An 18,594-nucleotide genomic window follows, 5' to 3' on the forward strand; every position below is an offset into this window, starting at 1 on the left:
TAAGTGAGACAGTGGAAGCGGGGGGGTTGGATGTTCCCCTCTTCAATGAGGTAGCATAGAGCCTCAGACTGTCCTGGTGGGAGTGTGGGGAGATTGGATGTCCAAGATGAAAAGGAGATGAATAGGGCCAGGAAGCAGGCAACTATTAAAGCAATGCACAGTATCAGAACAGTCAGTGGTAACAGTGGAAAGAGACTGGACAGACAGAGAAATAAGTCCAGAGGAGCAGGAACAGGCTTAAAGAATGGGTCTACAGGGGCCGTCCAGTTTGTGCATTTTGGGAAGGAGGTCACAGCAACTTGTTCAATGTTGGGAATCTGTGAAGTTGTATGCCATGAAACAAGGATCTTCACAGATGTTGACGGAAATGATAGCGCCAGAAACAATGGTCAGATGTTTGGCCGTACGTTCCTTATCCTGCTAGTGAAGTCACAGGCTAATTATGGGCTGGGGGGGGGGTCCAAGAAACAAGGTATGCATCATTATCACTTGTATTTAAAGGGCTTAAACCAAGCAGGGTGTCACCACACTCTTCGATCTTGGTTTCAGTAGTAACCCTTCTCTGAACGTTCGACTCTAGTCTTTAAAAAGCGGGCACCTTTGTCCCTCCCTTTCTCTGTCAGCTGTGCCTCAGTTGGCAGCATCCCAGTGGGAAGGATGTGAGTTCAAGTTCCTATTCCAAGGCTTTGCACTCGGATATTCAGGGTCACATCCCAGGGCAGTACCGAGGAGTGCTGCACTGCCAGAGGTACAGTCTTTCTGATCAGACATTGAAATAAGACCCAGCCTCTCGAGTGGATTTAAAAGACAACTAGACACCATTTCAAAGTAGAGGTGAGTTATCCCTGGATTCCTGGCCAGTATTAATCCTTCCATTAATGTCACAGAAACAGGTTTTCCAGTCGTTGTTGTTTGTGGGGCCTTGCTGTGTGCCAATTGGCTGCTACATTTCCTACATGATAACCCCTTATAATATTTTTCATTGGATACAAAATACCAAGGCAAGTCCTGAGGTCATGAAAGGTACTGTAAAAATGCAAACCTTTCCTTTTTTCTCTCCCCCGCTTCTCTCGTCCCCTTGTGGTATTGGTAAAATTTGATTCAGAGATAGCAGGAACTGCCGATGCTGGAGAATCTGAGATAACAAGGTGCAGAGCTGGATGAACACAGCAGGCCAAGCAGCATCAGAGGAGCAGGAAGGCTGACGTTTCGGGCCTGTGTTCATCCAGCTCTGCACCTTGTTATCTTTGTAAAATTTGAGTCTGATTTACATCTTCAACAAAGATTGCATCAGCTGTCGGTGGGCTTGAACATGTAAAAGCAACTAACAGCCGGTACTGAGCTTGATTCAAAAATAAACTGGGGAGCAGTGGCGGGGCAGACAGAGAAACCAAAATAAACTCCACAGAGGAAACGAAAGCAAAACCGACAAAAGACGAGAGACAGAAGCGAGACCAGCAGGATGTCAGTCAGAGGAGTGAGAGACGGAGGGGGGAGTTGGGGAAGCTCAGAGATATTTGGCAGGTGTGACAAGTGCTCAGGCTAAGTTTGTGTCATCAAAGACTTGGAGTGCTACATTTATCTGGGTGCTCACTATAGACGCCCTTCCATCCTCGCTGACAATGTTACTGAGTTCCATCTGGTCCTGACAAATCCAGAACTTCATTAGACACGATTTGATGAGGGAGTCAGAGTGGGACACGAGGGAGAATTGGAAGCAAACTGGGATGGGGACATGGGAGAACAATGAGGAGAGAGGGAGGTGGGCATAGGGAAAGGTGAGGGAAACACGGTCGAAATGAAGATGGACAGGACGGGGAGGTAGGTAAAGAGATAAAGGGAGGTGAAAATATGATATCGGGGAGAGGGAGGAGGAGTGAAATCCACAGTCAACATTCCAGAGTCTGGAGGATGATTCCCACACTGAGACCCACCAGCACAAATATGTTTAGTCAGTGGGAATCAGAGCCACCAGGCCTCATCTTCTGGCTGGCACTTTTGGACGGGTAGGACATTGAGTCTACTGTCTGTCTGCATTGACAAGGATCTCAGTGGGTAATGCTGGACCAGCCACAGAGAGGAAGAGTCAACAGGTTGTCACATGGAAGGAGAAGGCTGGAGGTGGGAGAAAGACATGGAGAACAGAGACAACAGGAGGGTGGGTGAAATGGTTCGTGGTAGGGGGTATAGCATTAGGGGTTAATAGCTGTTATGCCAAAACTTAGAGCACATCGTCAGATCACATGGCACTAGGACCTGATGCCCTTTCAGCATTACTCACTGGGATCCTGGACCATGCAGACAGTGGGGGTGACACAGTGCCTCACTACTTAGCACTGCTGCCTCACAGCACCAGGGGCCCGGGTTCAATTCCACCCTCGGGCGACTGTCTGTGCGGAATTTGCACGTTCTCCCCATATCTGCATGGGTTTCCTCTGGGTGCTCCAGTTTCCTCCCACAGTCCAAAGACATGCAGGCTCGGTGAAATTGCCCACAATGTTCAGGGATTTGTAGATCTAGATTAGATGGGTTATAGGGATGGGTCTGGGTGCAATGCTCTGAGAGTCAGTGTGGACTTGTTGGGCCGAAGGGCCTGTTTCCACACTGTTGTATGGATTCTATGTGATAAACTCAAAAGTCCTGAAGGAAGAAGACTTAAACGGAGTCCTGCTAAGCCATGTCTCTGTAAACAGTGTTAATGGTTAATAAATATTCAATAGTTCACACTGGTGTAGTTTCCAATCCTCAGTTGTCATAAGCATCCAGACTGCAGTGAACGGATGAGCAAAGTTGATAGCAGTGTAACGATGGGACAGGGGTATGGCAATCAAAGGAATGAAAAATTTCTGCATCATTACTAGGTGCTCCTGGCAAGGCTGTGCTAATTCCTCAAAGCTCAAAACCAACCTGGCATCTTCAGGCAGCCCTCTGGCCTTGCAGGGTGCCAGTCGGTCCTGTGACCATTCAGCACTTTCTAAAGCGAGCCTGTGTGTTTAGAATATTGGTGGAGTGCAATCTCAGTTTGTCAGGGTGGCACTTCAACTCACAACATGTGGGATGACTGGTGTGCTGCAACTCGCTGCCCACCACAGATGCATTCTGCCTTCCAGTCGCCCCCAACTTTTGTTTATTATCCATTCGCAGGATGAGGGTATCACTGGCTAGGGCAGCATTTATTGTCCTTCCCTAATTGCCCAGAGGGCAGTTAAGAGTCAACCACATTGCTGTGGGTCTGGAGTCACATATAAGCCAGACCGGGTAAGGATGGCAGTTTCCTTCCCTAAAGGACATTTGTGAGCCAGATGGGTTTTTCCCAACAGTCAGCAATGGTTCATAGTCATCATTAGCTTCTTAAATCCAGAGTTTTACTGGATTCAAATTCCACCATCAGCTGTGATGGGATTCAAACCTGGGACCTCAGGATGTTACCTGGGTCTCTGGATTAACAGGCCAGTGATAATGCCACTAGGTCATCACCTCCCCATTGGCAGCATTGCCATCATCTGTCTGGACTCCACTCCCTGCAGTTTCTTGCCACTTCTGTGTGTTTACGTCCCCCTCCTCCTTTCTGATTCACATCTTTGACCTAGCTGATTGCTGTATACGGTTTTTTTGAACACATTCCATTGAAGAACCTTTTGGCATCATTCTCTGGTTAAAGATGCTACATATCTGCTATGGCGATGGCACAGATATGCTACATTGTCCTGTACTGTTCGGGGATATGCAGACCAGGCGGGTTAAGTAGGATATGTCTGGCGTTACAGGGATAGGATTGGATGCTCTTTAGACGGTTGGTGCATACCTGATGGGTGAATGGCCTCTATCTACACTTTAGAGATTCTATAATTCTACGGTGTTGGTAGCGGGGGGGCATATACGACCCCTTTTTACACATCAGTGCCAATCCCAAGTTGTCAGTACTTCTAAACTTGTTGGTCAGCTTTTGTTGCCCAGGACTGGGGCAGCAATCTCCTCACAGGGTGGGAGGGGCGTGGTGTTGGCACAGAGAGGAGAGTCAGAATAAGCTTCGTCTCTCCGCCCTCCATCCATGCCTGCTTCCCCACTCTTTCTCCACGCAGGCCTAAACCCCAGCAAGGGAGCGAGAAATGAAATCACCGGGTGCCACACTTTAATGCTGACGAGGGTGGGAGCCAGATTAGTGAGGGGGAGAGGGGCCCAGTTTATAAAAAAAAATTAGAAAGAAGCAAAAGCTCACAATGTAAACAGCAGCCAGCAGCGGTCAGACAGTCCTCTCGCCTTCTCTGATCTTGGTGGGTGGGACAAGACTGCTACAGCTGGAGTTTCTTAAGGTGAGGAAATAAACAGAGTCTACACCAAGTGATTTCTTTTCCTCTTAAAGCTGCATGTTTGACAGTTCAGTGGAATATTTAAAAGTGTTTCTGAGTTCAGTTAAAATAACATCTGTTCTCTCAGTGTTTAATACAGACCTGGGCAGAAATGACTCTGAGGCTGCCCAAGTTGTGTTGCTCTGCTTTCCAATGAACTGCCTGTTACTGAGATGCAATTTAGCCTCTTTGCTGGACCGGCCAGCTTGGCTGCTCAACTTTAGCTAGACCTCATGCCTTTGTTTCAGAGGTATCAGCTATCACACACCCACCTTGAAATACCAAGTCTTGAACCCCAAGGATTTAAACATAGTATCTGAGTGAATGCTCCAATGCAGTAGCCAGGGAGTGCTGCACATTGCTATTTGTGGGAGCTTGCTGTGCTTCTGTGTTTCTCCACAATTTAAAAAGAAAACTAGCCTTGAACAGGTTGAAAGCGCTTTGAGATGGTGTGAAAGGGGCAAAATTCACATGTTTCTTCTGCAGTGAAACCAGCAGGGACGTAATGTCGTGATGTCAGCACATCTGTTGCAATACTATTCGGCGTTTTACCTTCAATACCAAGCTTCGAGTCAAAACAGAATCAGCCACTCCAGCAACTTCACATCACAAAACCGAGATGGGACGGTCGGACTTTCTAAACAAGCTGGTTCCAGGCACTGAGCTTATCCCCCATTCAAACAACAGCATCTTTTTAAACAGGAACTGGAGCTTTCTTTTCATTTGTTCATGCAACGTGAGGATCACTGGTTAAGGACTAACCCACTCCATGACCACTGGATGGTCCTGCAACATCTGATGAGATGATATTCTTTCCTCTTGTCAATCAGGAGGCCACTCAATTCCACCTTACCGCTCCACTGGGAAACTGATCAGACAGGTGAGTTGCCTATTTTACGCAGTTATCTCAGAATACAACAGGACCTTGATCAGATGGGCCGAGGACTGGCAGATGGAGTTTAATCTAGATAAATGTGAGGTGGTTGCATTCTGGGAAGGCAAATCAGAGCAGGACTTATACACTGAATGGAAACATCCTGGGGAGTGTTGCCAAACAAGAGACCTTAGTTTTTAGGTTCATAATTCCTTGAAGATAGAGGTGCAGGTAGTCAGGGTAGTGAGGAGGCATTTGGTACACTTGCCTTTTTTGGTCTGTGCACTGAGAATAGGAGTTGGGACATCATGTTGCAGCTGCACAGGACATTGGTTAGGCCACTTTTGGAATACTGCGTTCAATTCTGGTCTTCCTGCTATAAGAAGGATGTTGTTAAACTTGAAAGGGTTCAGAAAAGTGTGTTGCCAGGATTGTAGGGTTTGAGCTATAGGGAGAAGCTGAATAGGTTGGGGCTATTTTCCCTGGAGAGTGAGGGGTGGCCTTATAGAGATTTATAAAGTCATGAGGGGCATGGATAGGGTGAATAGCCAAGATCTTTTTCTGAAGATAGGGGAGACCAAAACTAGAGGTTATAGGTTTAAGGTGAGGGAGGAAAGATTTAAAAAGGACTTAAGGCACAACTTTTTCACACAGAGGTTAGTGTATGTATGGAATGAGCTGCCAGAGAAAGCGGTGGAGACTGATACAATTACAACATTTAAAAGGCATCTGGATAGGTATATGAACAGGAAGGGTTCAAAGTGATAAGGGCCGAATACTGGCAAATGGGGCTAGATTAATTCTGGTTGGCAAGGATGAGTTGGAGCAAAGGGTTTGTTTCCGTGCTGTACAACTCTAAGACTATGTCTCCTGCAGGATTTTGCATTCCATTAATTGAAATCGAGGTTAAATAATTTGGTTAGTCTAATGGGGATTGAATAGTTTGGTTAAATTGATAGAGGTTGAATGGGTTCAGTTAATTAAATGGAAATTGAACACATTAGGTTGAAATTACTCTCAAAGACTGAAGGAGGGCTATGTTAAAGTCTCCGTTCCTGAATGATTGAAATGCTTGGTGGCCTTTGAAATGAGATTGAATTGTCTCAATCACAATCCTGCCATACACAAACAAGTCCATGGCACAATGCCTACAGCTCAGCAAGACATTGACTGAAAGAAGCACAAAGATTAATGGTGGAGAACAACTGTTGAAACAGCTTCACTGGACTCTATGCCAGGGACCTTTAAATCTCACCACAACTTGGGTAAAATCAGGACAACATTCGCAACAATTCACCATGTCAGGAACTAGAGAGGGTGACAGGAGCCAGCTTCCCTCTGATGAGAGGCAGACCACGTCCTTCAGAAAGTCTGGTATCTTGAAAATATATCAGATAAGGAGACAGAGCATGAGGGCAAGTTAAAACAGATCTGCTCTGTACGAAAGCCTCTTAATGCCCAAGTAGAGACAGAAATACCCAGTATATTTCTTATTAGCAATGGTGTACTTGGCTACGGGAATGGGTAGGGCAAAAGACACATAAGTGCTGAATCAGCCGTTTGTATTCAATGACTGAATGGCCTACTCCTGTTCTTATGTTTCCTGGTTCCTAGATCCAACATTAGATGGTGTCATCAATCCTGGCTGGCATAAAGGTACTCTAAGAATGAGCCTGATTAACCTGGCTACCATTGACAAAAGGACTGAACAAGGTGATGTTAGGTTTCCCCAACTGGTCAAGCCAATTCTACTCAAGGATAGAGAGCGGGCTCTTTTCATTGTTGACCTGAGCAGTGATCACCCATAAAACTGAAGGACTATTGAACAACGTAGTAAGCTGTCCAACCCATTCCTATTTGCAACATCATCCAGGCAAGCAGAGTTAATCCTATACCCCCACGTGGTATCTGTTCTCGGTCTGGGTCACATCATCATGTGATACACAATAAAGCAATTACTATGAGTCCAGTTTGTATAGAATATAAAAAAAAATGCAAAGACTGATTCATAGTTTCATAATGAAAGAAACAATTAGTGTACTCCAGAAAGTTGGCCAGAAGTACTAAAACAAGACAGTAAGAGATTCTTTAAATATCTGACAGCACAGTAATAAAATGATGATGTTCCTATAGAAAGTGAGCACAGGGAACTAATAATGGAAAATGAGGAGATGATAGGTGAATTAAACAGGTCTCCACTGTTGTGGATACGAGCTACGAAACAACATTAACTCAGGAAACGGAAGGGAGCAATGAACTCAAGAAAACTACTATCATCAGGAGTGGGACTGAGCAAAATGTTGGAGCTGCAGGTTGCCAAGACCCTGGGTCCCAAATGGCCTTCGTCCTGGGGTGTTAAAAGAATCAGCTAATTGTGAGACTTGGTGCATTGGTTTTAATGTTACAAGACTTAGGGATGGTCCCATTAGATTGGAAAGTAGCAAATGCAACCTCTATGTACAAACAAAAGGGAAGAAGAGACAAAGCATGAAACAACAGGCCAGTTAGCTTAGCTTAACGACTGTCATAGGAAAGATACTAGGAATTACTATTACATCACAGCAGGGCATGACCAGAAGCTTAAAGTAATCAGGCAAAGCAAAAATGGTTTCATGAAAGGAAAATCATGTTTAATGAATTTACTGGAGTTCTTTGAGGAAGTAACATGCGCTGTAGTTAAAGGGAACCATTAGATGTACTGTATGTGGATTTCCAAAAGCCAACTGAGGTGCCACTTCAAAGCTCATGGATAGGGGTGACATATTAGCATAAATAGAAGATTGGCTAGCTAACAGTTCAGCATAAATAGGTCATTTTCTGGTTGTGAGATATAACAAGTGATGTGTCAAGGAGACCCGTGCTAGCACTCCAACTTTTCACAAGTTATATAAATGACAGGATGAAGATTCAAAGGTATAATGTTAAACATGTTGATGACATGAAGCAGAGCATTGATGATAAAAGTCTCTTGTCAAAACTGATCATCATGCAGACATCAGGACAAGTTAGAAGAATATTAATTTTCCCCTTGAATTATATTCTTGTGAATTGTCTTGATGGATGCATTGTTGCATTCAGTGTCCTGAAGAAGGGTCACTGGACCCGAAACATTAACTCTGATATCTCTCCACAGATGCTGCTAAACCTGCTGAGCTTTTCCAGCGATTTTGGCTTGTGTACGTTCCTGGAAGTTTCATCACGTGACCTTCTGCTTCCAACCACTCCATCCCACTAACAGTTGGCCAAAATGGGTTGGTGCACTGCCTGCCCATGACAACTTGGAAAGTAAACACCATCTTTGCTTGCTGATTGAGTGTCTCTTGGATCCTGATTAGACAGCCACATCTGGCATAGATTTACAAATAACAAGCAAAAGTGCTCAAAGAAAATTAAAAAGGAAACAAATTAGTTTTTAATGCTTAATGGTTTTTGTCCCTGGTTGCACATAGCAGCATCCTAGAGATTTATCTTCAGTTTCTGAACAGTCTAGGTTAATCCCAGAGCGTTGGCAACCCTGCAGCAATGTAACACTTCAGTTGAATGGACAGGGAGGTTGTGTCACAGAATAAGGCAGATCACTGTGAAATAAGTAACTTCTGGCAGAAGCTGAAACATTTGAAGTAAGTCAACCACAGGAGCAATGCTAAATGCTGAAGGTTCAAGTGTAGTACCATGAATGTCTCATGAATTAATTTTTTTTTTATCCCCTTTGACTCTGGAGCTCCCTGAAGTGCAATGAATGAAATATATTCGCCTTGTCATGTAACATCAATCACAAAAAACAACATACACAGCTTTCTCTCTTCGGTATCTCTCTTCCCCACTCTACCAAGGGAGGCCAATGTTATGACAAATCTCTATTTGCCAGACACCAGTCTCTGCGTTCCTCTCTGCCTGAGGCTGTCAATGAAGTGAGGAATACTTAGCTTGGATCCCCCAGGACCTGGGTCTAACCAGTGTCATTCTGGAGCAGTCTTAGTCCCAATAGAATGACTTCAAACCGAGGTTTCAGAAGTCAGGGAGCACAGTGTAAAATAATAGGCTCCAGCACAGACCCCTGAAATGCTTTAGAAACTGAAAGAACTGCAGATGCTATAAATCAGAAACAGAAACAGAAGTTGCTGGAAAAGCTCAGCAGGTCTGGCTGCATCTGTGAAAAGAAATCAGAGTTTTACCCGTCTGAGTATTAACTATATAGTTCCTGTCACAGAGATAGTAGGAACATGCAAACCAGCCTTCCATCCATTGACTCCATCTATACTTCCTGCTGCTGTGGGAAAGCAACCAATATAATCAGAGACCTGTCCCACCCTGGTTATACTCTCTTCCACCCTGTGCAGAATACATAAAAGTTTGAAAACACATATGAACAGATTCAAGAACAGCTTCTTCCCTGCTGTTATCAGACTTTTGAATGGACCTCTCAAATGCTAATTCTGATCTCTCTCTCTGCACCTTCTCTGTGGCTGTAACACTGTATTCTGCACTCCGTTAATCTACCCTGATGCACTTTGTATGGTACGATCTGCCTGTATAGCATGCAGAACAGTACTTCTCACTGTATCTCGGTACATGTGACAACAATAAATCAATCAATCCTTCGAGGCAATGTAAAGTTATTGGATTCCAAATTATTTTGATACAATTACACCGCCCTCAATATTGGCTAACAGACATAGAACAAAGAACAAAGAACAATACAGCACATGAACAGGCTCTTCTGCCCTCCAAGCCAACGCCAACACATTTTGCCCTTCCATACTAAAACTGCCTTCACTTACAGGATCCATATCCCTCTATTCCCTTCCTACTCATGTATTCGTCCAGGTGCTTCTTGAATGCTGTTATTGTGTCTGCTTCTCCAACCTCCTCTGGCAACATGTCCCAGGCTCTCACCACCTTTTGTGTGAAAAACCTGCTTCACACATTTCTTTTAAACTTCCCTCCCCCACAACCTCGCACCTTAAACCTGTGTCCCCTAATAATTGCCCCCTCCACTCCGGGAAAAAGCCTCATACTTTCTTTCCACTCTACCCATGCCATTCATAATCATAGAATCCCTACAGTGTGGAAACAGGCCCTTCGGCCCAACAAGTCCACACCAACCCTTGGAGGATCCCACCCAGACCCATCCCCACCCCATATAACCCACCTAATCTACACATTCCTGAACACTATGGGCAATTTAGCATGGCCAATCCACCTAGCCTGCACATCTTTGGACTGTGGGAGGAAACCGGAGCACCCAGAGGAAACCCACACAGACACGGGGAGAATGTGCAAACTCCACACAGACGGTGGACTGAGGGTGAAATTGAACCCGGGTCCCTGGCGCTGTGAGGCTGCAGTGCTAGCCACTGAGCCACTGTGCCGCCCCAAATCAATTAAACTTCTATCAGGTCGCCCCTCAACCTCCTGCATTCCAGTGAAAACAACTCCAGTCTATCCAACCTTTCTTCATAGCTAAAATCCCACATACCAGGCAACATCCTGGTAAACCTTTTCTATATTCTCTCCAAAGCATCCACATCCTTCTGGTGGTGGGATGACGAGAACTGTACACAATATTCCAAGTGCGGCCTAACTAGCTTCAATCTAAGTGTAATATGTAGAGAACACTGCTGTAGTGACCATTTTTATTTTATACTGATTTCAAATAAAACGACTGCACTGTGTAAGGGACAGAACTCTGATAGAGAGTGAATACAGGAAATAAGTCAGAACTGATGTCTCCCTTGGTAAAGTATCCTGCCTATGCACACTGTCAGCTTGTGTATAAAGAATGGTTGATTGGCTGAGGTCCTAGGAGCAGACAGACCTGGGAATATACATGCACACATCATTTAAGGTAGCAGGGCCATTTTAGAAACACTTTTGCTTTATTCATTCATGGGATGTGGGCATCACTGACCAGGCCTGCATTTATTGCCCATCGGGCAGTTAAGAACTTATGGGTTTATAGCCACATGTAGGCCAGACCAGGTAAGGACAGCAGTCTCCTTCCCTAAAGGAAGTGAACCAGATGGGTTTTTCCTGACAATCAACATTGTTTCATGGCTATTTCCATGGCTCTTAATTCAACTGAATTCAAACTCCACCATCTGCCATGGCAGAATTTGAACCCAGAACCCGGCCAGGGTCTCTGGATTAATAGTTTAGCACTAATACTACTGGGCCATCACTTTTGACACAGAAAGGATAGTAGAGGTTTGAAATTCTCTTCCATAAATGGCAGTGGATGCTGGATGAGTTGTTAATTTTAAACCTGGGACAGATAAATTTCTGTTAAGTTTAGGGATATGGACCAAAGGCGGTTTAGTCATAGATCAGACATGAACACACTGAATGATGGAATGGACTAGAGGGGCTGAATGGCCCACTTCTGTTCCTGTGAGAGTGCAGTTAATGAAGCATATGAGATCTGCACTTTATAAATAGGGACATAGACTTTAAAAGGAGGGAGGTTGGGATAAGACACTGATTGAGCCTCAGTTGCATAACTGTGTAGAAGTCTGAGTGCCCCACCTTAGGAAGGATATAAAGGCGTTCCCTGGGAGCTGCAGAAAAGATCTGAAGAAGTGCCACATCGAACTCTCCATCCGCAGCCAGACCTGCTGAGTTTCTCCAGCACTTTCTGTTTTAATGCAGTGAAGATTGCTGAGTATGGTTGCTAGAAATGAGGGAGTTCAGTTACATAAGTTAGATTTGGAGAGGCTGGGGCTGTTTTCTTGAGAGTGTTAGAAGGCTGCGAGGAGATTCGATCAAGATGTTTAACAATTACGGGGCGGAGGAGGGGGCTGGACATGTGGATAGAGAGAAACTGTCCCCATTGATAGAATGATCGAGAAGTAGGGGGCACACATTTAAAGTAGTTGGCAAAAGAAGCAACAACATTATTAAACAGTGTGTGGTTAGGATCTGGAATGCACTGCCTGAGAGTGTGGCAGGGGCTGAATCAATCAAGGCTTTTGAGAGAGAATTGGGTCATTGACTGAAGACGATAGGTTTGCAGGGATGTGGGGGGAGGACAGAGGGGAGAGCATGGCCATGAAGTAACATTCTACCAATGTATGAGATGATGTTTATGTGGCCCTACCCCCCGCACCCGCCCCCACCCCCCCAATCCCCCCCCGCCCCACAGTGGTAAGTCCTTCCCCGTTAGGTCAGCTGTCCCAGCAACCATGGTTTAGACACTCAAGGTGAACTTTCCATAGCCAGCAGAGAGGAATTCCTACCTACCACTCAAACTGCCTGACAACTACTGAATTCCCAGCAGCTGGTAATAGCCAGGTCTGCAACAGCAACTGCTACTGAAAGAGGTGCCTGGCAATGAGGCCCAGACTTAAAGCAAAGTCCACCGCCTGATCAGGATCCATCGGGTGCTTGTTACCTCAGTCACGTTTTCACAGTTTCTAGTTAGCTCAGCACTCCTCACTTAAAATTACTCTCCCCCCAATTCACAACCCGTCCTTTTGTAGCCGACCTTTCTGCAGCTACCCATTCCCCTCCTTTCGGCCCCCTTTTGCAGCCTCACCGCTCCCTCCCCACCTGCCAAACTGCTAAGCCCAACCCGGTACTGTCACTCCCTGGGCCCTAGTCCCACAAGGACCTCCCCTTGCTCACTGCCAGCATTCACCATCTTTCTGGTCCACCAGACACAGGATCCTTCTCTCCCGCACAGGAGAGAAATGGCCTGTGATTGGAACAGTTGCTCCTCAGAGAGTCTGACTGTCCAACATATGGAAGAGATTCTTTCATTCCCACAATCTGGGAATTCAATGGGAGGCAGATTCTCCCACTGCCTCCATACATGTTGAGCCCCCAGACTGCCATGCTTGGATGATCAGTGCCTCCTGACGTAACTGGCTAACATTGGAACTTGGAATTGAACATGGATGACTAAAGGTTATGGGATAGTAACTCTGTGGTGTAAAGGTCACGCATGGACTGGCAGACATAAGGTCTCAAAATGACAGCAGACTGGGTTATAGACTTCAGATAGCATTGGCACAGTAGCAATATCACTCCAGCTGTAATCCAGAGACATGGGCTGATGGTCTGGGGCTCGGATTCATCTGCTACTCTTTAGAAAGGACATCTGCCATGACATACAACTCATTGTAGCTGGCTCTGAAATGGCGTTACAAGCTACTCGGGCAACTAGGAATGGGAAACAAACAGATGCCTTATCAGTGTTCCCCACATCACATGAAGGAAATAGTATAAACTCACTGGCCTTGCAGTAGTCCTTTGCTGTGGTCAGGTAGTGCAAAATTTGGCATTGCAGTCACCTGGCATTGACAGTACAGAGGAGGGGTGCAGACTGAAAAGCCCTTGGACGGGAAAGGTTTGGGAAGGGTTAAGGGTTGAAATAAATCCCACGCAGACCAATAGAAGGATTACTGTGTTTCTAAATGAAGCAGTGTTTGGAATCACAGCCCTCATCAGTCATGGCAGAATGCATGGAACACAAAGGGCACCTTTCACAGTGCTCGTGTCCAATTAGTTTTACCTCACCATCCAATGTCAGAGGGTGGACATCTACGTCTCTGTTAGAAGCTCCACCAGGTGTGTTTCTTAAAAGTTCCATGTTATGAGAAGAATGAGTCATTGCTGCGTTTATCAGAGCTTCACCCATGGAAGGAAAGGCACAGACAAATTCATAAGTACCATCTTGAACTTTCATTCCTTCCTTCTGACCCCTTATCCCAAGCCCCATCTTACACCCAGCAGCCTTCCTCCGTCTCTCCACCTCTCAGTCTCTTCAAGACCTTTTTCAAATGGCACCATTTGACCAACCTTTGGTCACTCCTCCTTGCATTTTCTTTGCACTGGTGTCAACTTTATTCTTAGTACCCCTGTGAGATGCTGTTTTCATTAAAGTAACTACATAAATGCACGATGTTGTTAATAGAGAGAGAAGAAACACGTGCTAGTAGGAACATATGCACATTGCGACGGGCACACTTGAACCACAGAGCCACCAACAAACAGCCACTGAATACAGATACCGTGGCAAAGTCACACAGATAGTCAAAGCACACAAATAGACTCAGGCACACACAAAGAAACAAAAATGCAGATGAAAGAGAACGGAGACATGAGTGTGCAAAGACTTTGTGCAAGTTGGTCAGACTCAAGTTTGTGGCAGATTTCAGTTCTAACATTTGGCTATGAGCAAGCAGGGAATCACCGGGAATAAAGGACACAGACAAGGATACGCAAGTTAAACAACTGGAATGTGCAAAGCGAACAAAGGAACAAGTAAGGAACAAAGCAGAAATTGCTGGAGAAACTCAGCAGGTCTGGCAGCACCAGTGCAGAAAAGCAGAGTTAACGTTGTGAGCCCAGTGACCCTTCTTTAGCATCTGCAGTTCTTTCCTTTATTTAAGGAGCAAAGCGGGATGTACAATGACAACACAGAGAAGGAATGCAATCCAGGAATGCACACCAGAAACACACTTCAGGATACGAAGCAGGAATACACAAAAGGAGTACACCATAATACATAATTCAACATACAACAGGAACACATAAGGAGCACATACCAGGGTCACACAAACAACAACAGGATACACATCGAGAAGAAACCAGGACATACCACAAACTAATAACCAGTTATGAATAAACTGAGGAACAAAATGGGTACACTACAAAAATGCATCAGAAACAAACAGTAATTCCACAACAACTTTTGGGCATCTCACAATGCTGCACACCTAATGACTTATTCTAGTTGTGCAGCCTGCATCAAAGTAAATACGGTAACCAACTTGTACAAAGCCAAACCCATAAACTTCGGGATAAACGAGCAGTTTATCTGAGGAAGGGTCACTCCATCCGAAACGTTAACTCTGATTTCTCTCCACTGATGCTGCCGCAGATGCCGAGCTTTTCCAGCAATTTCTGTTTTAGTTTCTGATTTTCAGCATCTGCAGTTCTTTCGGTTTTTATTTGCTTTTGGGGGTGTTGATACAGGGGCAAATATTGACGCAGGCAAAAGGAAGAGGTTTCTTGCTTTTTTTTTAAACAGTTGCATAGGAACATCAACATCCTTGAAAGGACTGACAGACCTTGGTTTAACACTACATCCTAAACACGACATCTCTGACAGTGCAGCACATTCTGGATACTGAAGCCGAGATTACAGGCTCATGTTTCTGAACGGGGACCTGTAATGACAAATTTCTCACTTGGAAGAGGCAAGCGCTACCAAGTTATACAACCTAGGTACGAAATAGACTAACAGCAGGAACTTAAACAGGAGCATGCCAAAAATAAACCAGGAAGAAAACTGGTAAACACTGAAAGCAATTTAGGAAAGTGAATCTATAGCAAACAAAAAACTAGCAATTTCCTGAGAGCAAACTGGGAGAACCACATAGGAAGAAAATAGGCCTAAACACAAAGCCTAAAGCAGAAACAAAGCTAATAATTACCAGGGCGAAACAGGAAAATGCTCAGAAGAAGCAAACATATTATTCCAGGGTTGAAGTCCCACCTGCTCCAGAGGTGTGAGAGAACACTGTTGAAAAGATCAATTAGGAAATATCTATAAATTCAGCAGCAAACAAACCGGTAAGTAGCAGGAACAGACGAAGAACAAACTAGATTTCCCTGTGAGGGCTGGACTGGTTGGAGGAGCGATGTGAGAATATGGGGCTTTAGAAATATCAGCTTGAATGACCAATAAGTCATGATCACGAATACAACATACACTTCATCTTACCAAATGTCAATGTAGAATCTATAGGTTATTAAACAGTATAGACATGACTCAGCCACACCATCCCAGCCATATGGCAATAGATGCATCTATATAAAGACGTATTTAGAGTTTAGGTCTATTAGCCATATAGTGGAAAATAGCAAACAATGGATATTCATTAATCCAGTGCTAAGTATAATATAGACAGTATTAAATGCGTATAGTTTTTTCATATGTCATATTCTTTATATACTATATTATAATATATTAGCAACACATGTTATATAGAATGGTGTAGATGATACAGTATAGTTCCATATTTGTATTTGTTCTATATAATGCAATAGACTCCAAACTGTTCCACAGATGAAATCAGAGCACATTAACTGTTCCTAATCACTTTAACAGGACTTGCCTGTCTCACACTCACACAGGACTGGTCCTGTTCACTGCATTGTGCTGATACATTCTAAAAGGCCTGCACTGCCCTCCCTCATTCTAATGGAACTGAATTGTCTCCCTTTACTCCACTGGGACCAGACTGACCATCACCAGCATTTTCACACAAACACCTTTCTTTAGGCAAACATCTCCTGAATTGAAAAAAAAGTATTTCTCAAATACATTCCAAATGTTGGTGCTCAGTGCTAACATTCATAATGTACCATTCTCAGTTATAAGCTGCTTTATGTGGTGGGAATTCCAGCTCCACAATTATTATACTAACTCGCCAGTAAATGAGCCCTGTTTTCTGAGCTGTGTTCCATATAAAATACAGCAGAGAACTCCAACTAAGTGGAATATCCTGCAGCAGGATATGCACAGCTGGTTTCCCTTCAAGCAGACATATAAAGCGAATCCACAATGGTCTGAGTCAGCTCACAGACACTGATTACAGCTGAAGTTTGTATTAGTATTATCAAGAGCCAGTTGACATTTTACTTTGTTGGGGTATGGTTTAATTGAGAACCACAGAGAAGGAAAATATGTGTCTTGGAGGTGGAGCACATCTGTGTGAGTAAGTGTTTTTGTGTTACATGATTTAGTGAGTGACCGACTCCCTGGGAGCTTGTGTTTGTGAGGATCCCTGAATCTGTGTGTACCTGTCTGTGCAAGCTTGTGTCAATGTATGTGTTTGTGAGGATTCCTGTATCTGTGTGTACCTGTCTGTGCAAGCTTGTCTCGGTGTATGTGTTTGCCAATATATTCGTGCGAACTCTATGTGTGTATGCGTGCGTGAGTGTGTGTGTGGTTTCTGTCTCCTTCCTCACGTGTATCTGTGTTTGTTTATGTCAGTTTCATTATGTGTATGCCAGTATTTTTGTGTCTGTATGTATTTGTGCATTGTTCATGAGTGTTTCTGTGTGCATGTCTGTGCGTTTCTGTGTTTTTTTTTTAATATTTCTGTGCGTATTGTGTTTCCGTGGTTTGTACGTTTCTGTGGTTTGTATATTTCAGCGTGCATGCCTGTGTATTTCTGTGATTTGGATATTTCTGTGTGCATGTCTGCATATTTCTGCGGTTTGTATATTTCTGTGTGCATGTCTGTTTTTGTGTCTGTACATTTTTATGTCTCTTGTATGTTTCTGTGTGTACAGTATTTTTGTATAGTGTCTGATTTGTGTGTGTATTTCAGTCCGTGTCTGTGTCCTGGTCTAACTGGAACAAACACAAGATGAAGTGAAGAAGTAGTAGGATGTTGGAGATGGAGACAGAGTGAAGAAGCTCTGTACAGAGGAGCGAGCTGCTTAGCCCAGCAACTTACCACATTGGTGAGGAAATCGGCTTCGTTCAAATCTTCCAAATCCACAAGGCTTGAAGCCGCGAAGAGTTTCTCTACTCCAAAGTTATCCAGGATATCCATAGTGGCTGACGGAGCTGGGGAGGGAAGGGGATGGTGGTGTAGGGGCTCCGGTGGGATCTTGCAAGATGCTGGAGCTCAGGGGAATAGCCTTTAGGAACCCGGGCTCTTTAAACCGTGCTCCGGGCTTTGCTAAAGGCTTCCCCTGCCTTTAGGAAAGCTCAGGCTGCTCCGGTCAGAGTGTGTGGGTGCAGCTCTCTCTGTGTCTGTGAGCTCTCTGATGTCTGTGTTTGATGTCAGTTTAACACAAACTGCTCGCCAGCTGCAGGTTCTAGGCTCGGTCTCTGTCTATTGGCAGTCTCTCTCTCTCCCTCTTTCTTCTTGTATGAACTCCGACCCAAACTTCATCTGACTGTCACTAGCCAGTTCACACACTCCTCACACATTTCCCTCCCCCCGCCAACCCCACTCCAAGACATAACGTCACTCCCCTCTCTGCACAATTAACCTTTTCAGTTCTCTCAGCCAGCAGCTGCAGAACATGCACTGTGTTAAACTTAGATCCCTCTCCCTCACAGTGCTGGGGGCAACTAGACAGGTGTACAGATGACTTCACAGTGCCAACTGAAGGGCAACAATAGACCAATTTGACACCTACAAAAATAAACCTCCTCCATTCCCCACCTCCGTCCTGCTGCCCTGTCCACTCGGTAAAGGCTAACTGGCCTCAACTGTTGCTACGGCAACACCATTTTAGCCACCTACACCCATGCTAAGGAAAGCCCCCTCCTGTAACAGATAGATTTTTGATTTGATTTCTTATTGTCATGTACCAAAAGTACTGTTTTGCCAGGCAAATCGT

The 18,594-nt window shown here is 44.7% G+C and overlaps 1 protein-coding gene across 1 annotated transcript in view; it reads right to left on the reverse strand.

The window, feature by feature from the left end:
- Positions 1–18,185, reverse strand: part of creb3l1 (cAMP responsive element binding protein 3-like 1) — a 108,275-nt gene extending 90,090 nt beyond the window's left edge. The window contains exon 1 of the mRNA XM_048607261.1: positions 17,697–18,185. Within this exon, the coding sequence (XP_048463218.1) occupies positions 17,697–17,795 (99 nt within the window). The 5' untranslated portion in view covers positions 17,796–18,185. The remainder of the gene's footprint in view (positions 1–17,696) is intronic.
- Between the last annotated feature and the right edge of the window lie 409 nt (positions 18,186–18,594).

Source organism: Rhincodon typus, chromosome 17, assembly GCF_021869965.1.
Source record: "Rhincodon typus isolate 14 chromosome 17, sRhiTyp1.1, whole genome shotgun sequence".
NCBI lineage: Eukaryota > Metazoa > Chordata > Chondrichthyes > Orectolobiformes > Rhincodontidae > Rhincodon > Rhincodon typus.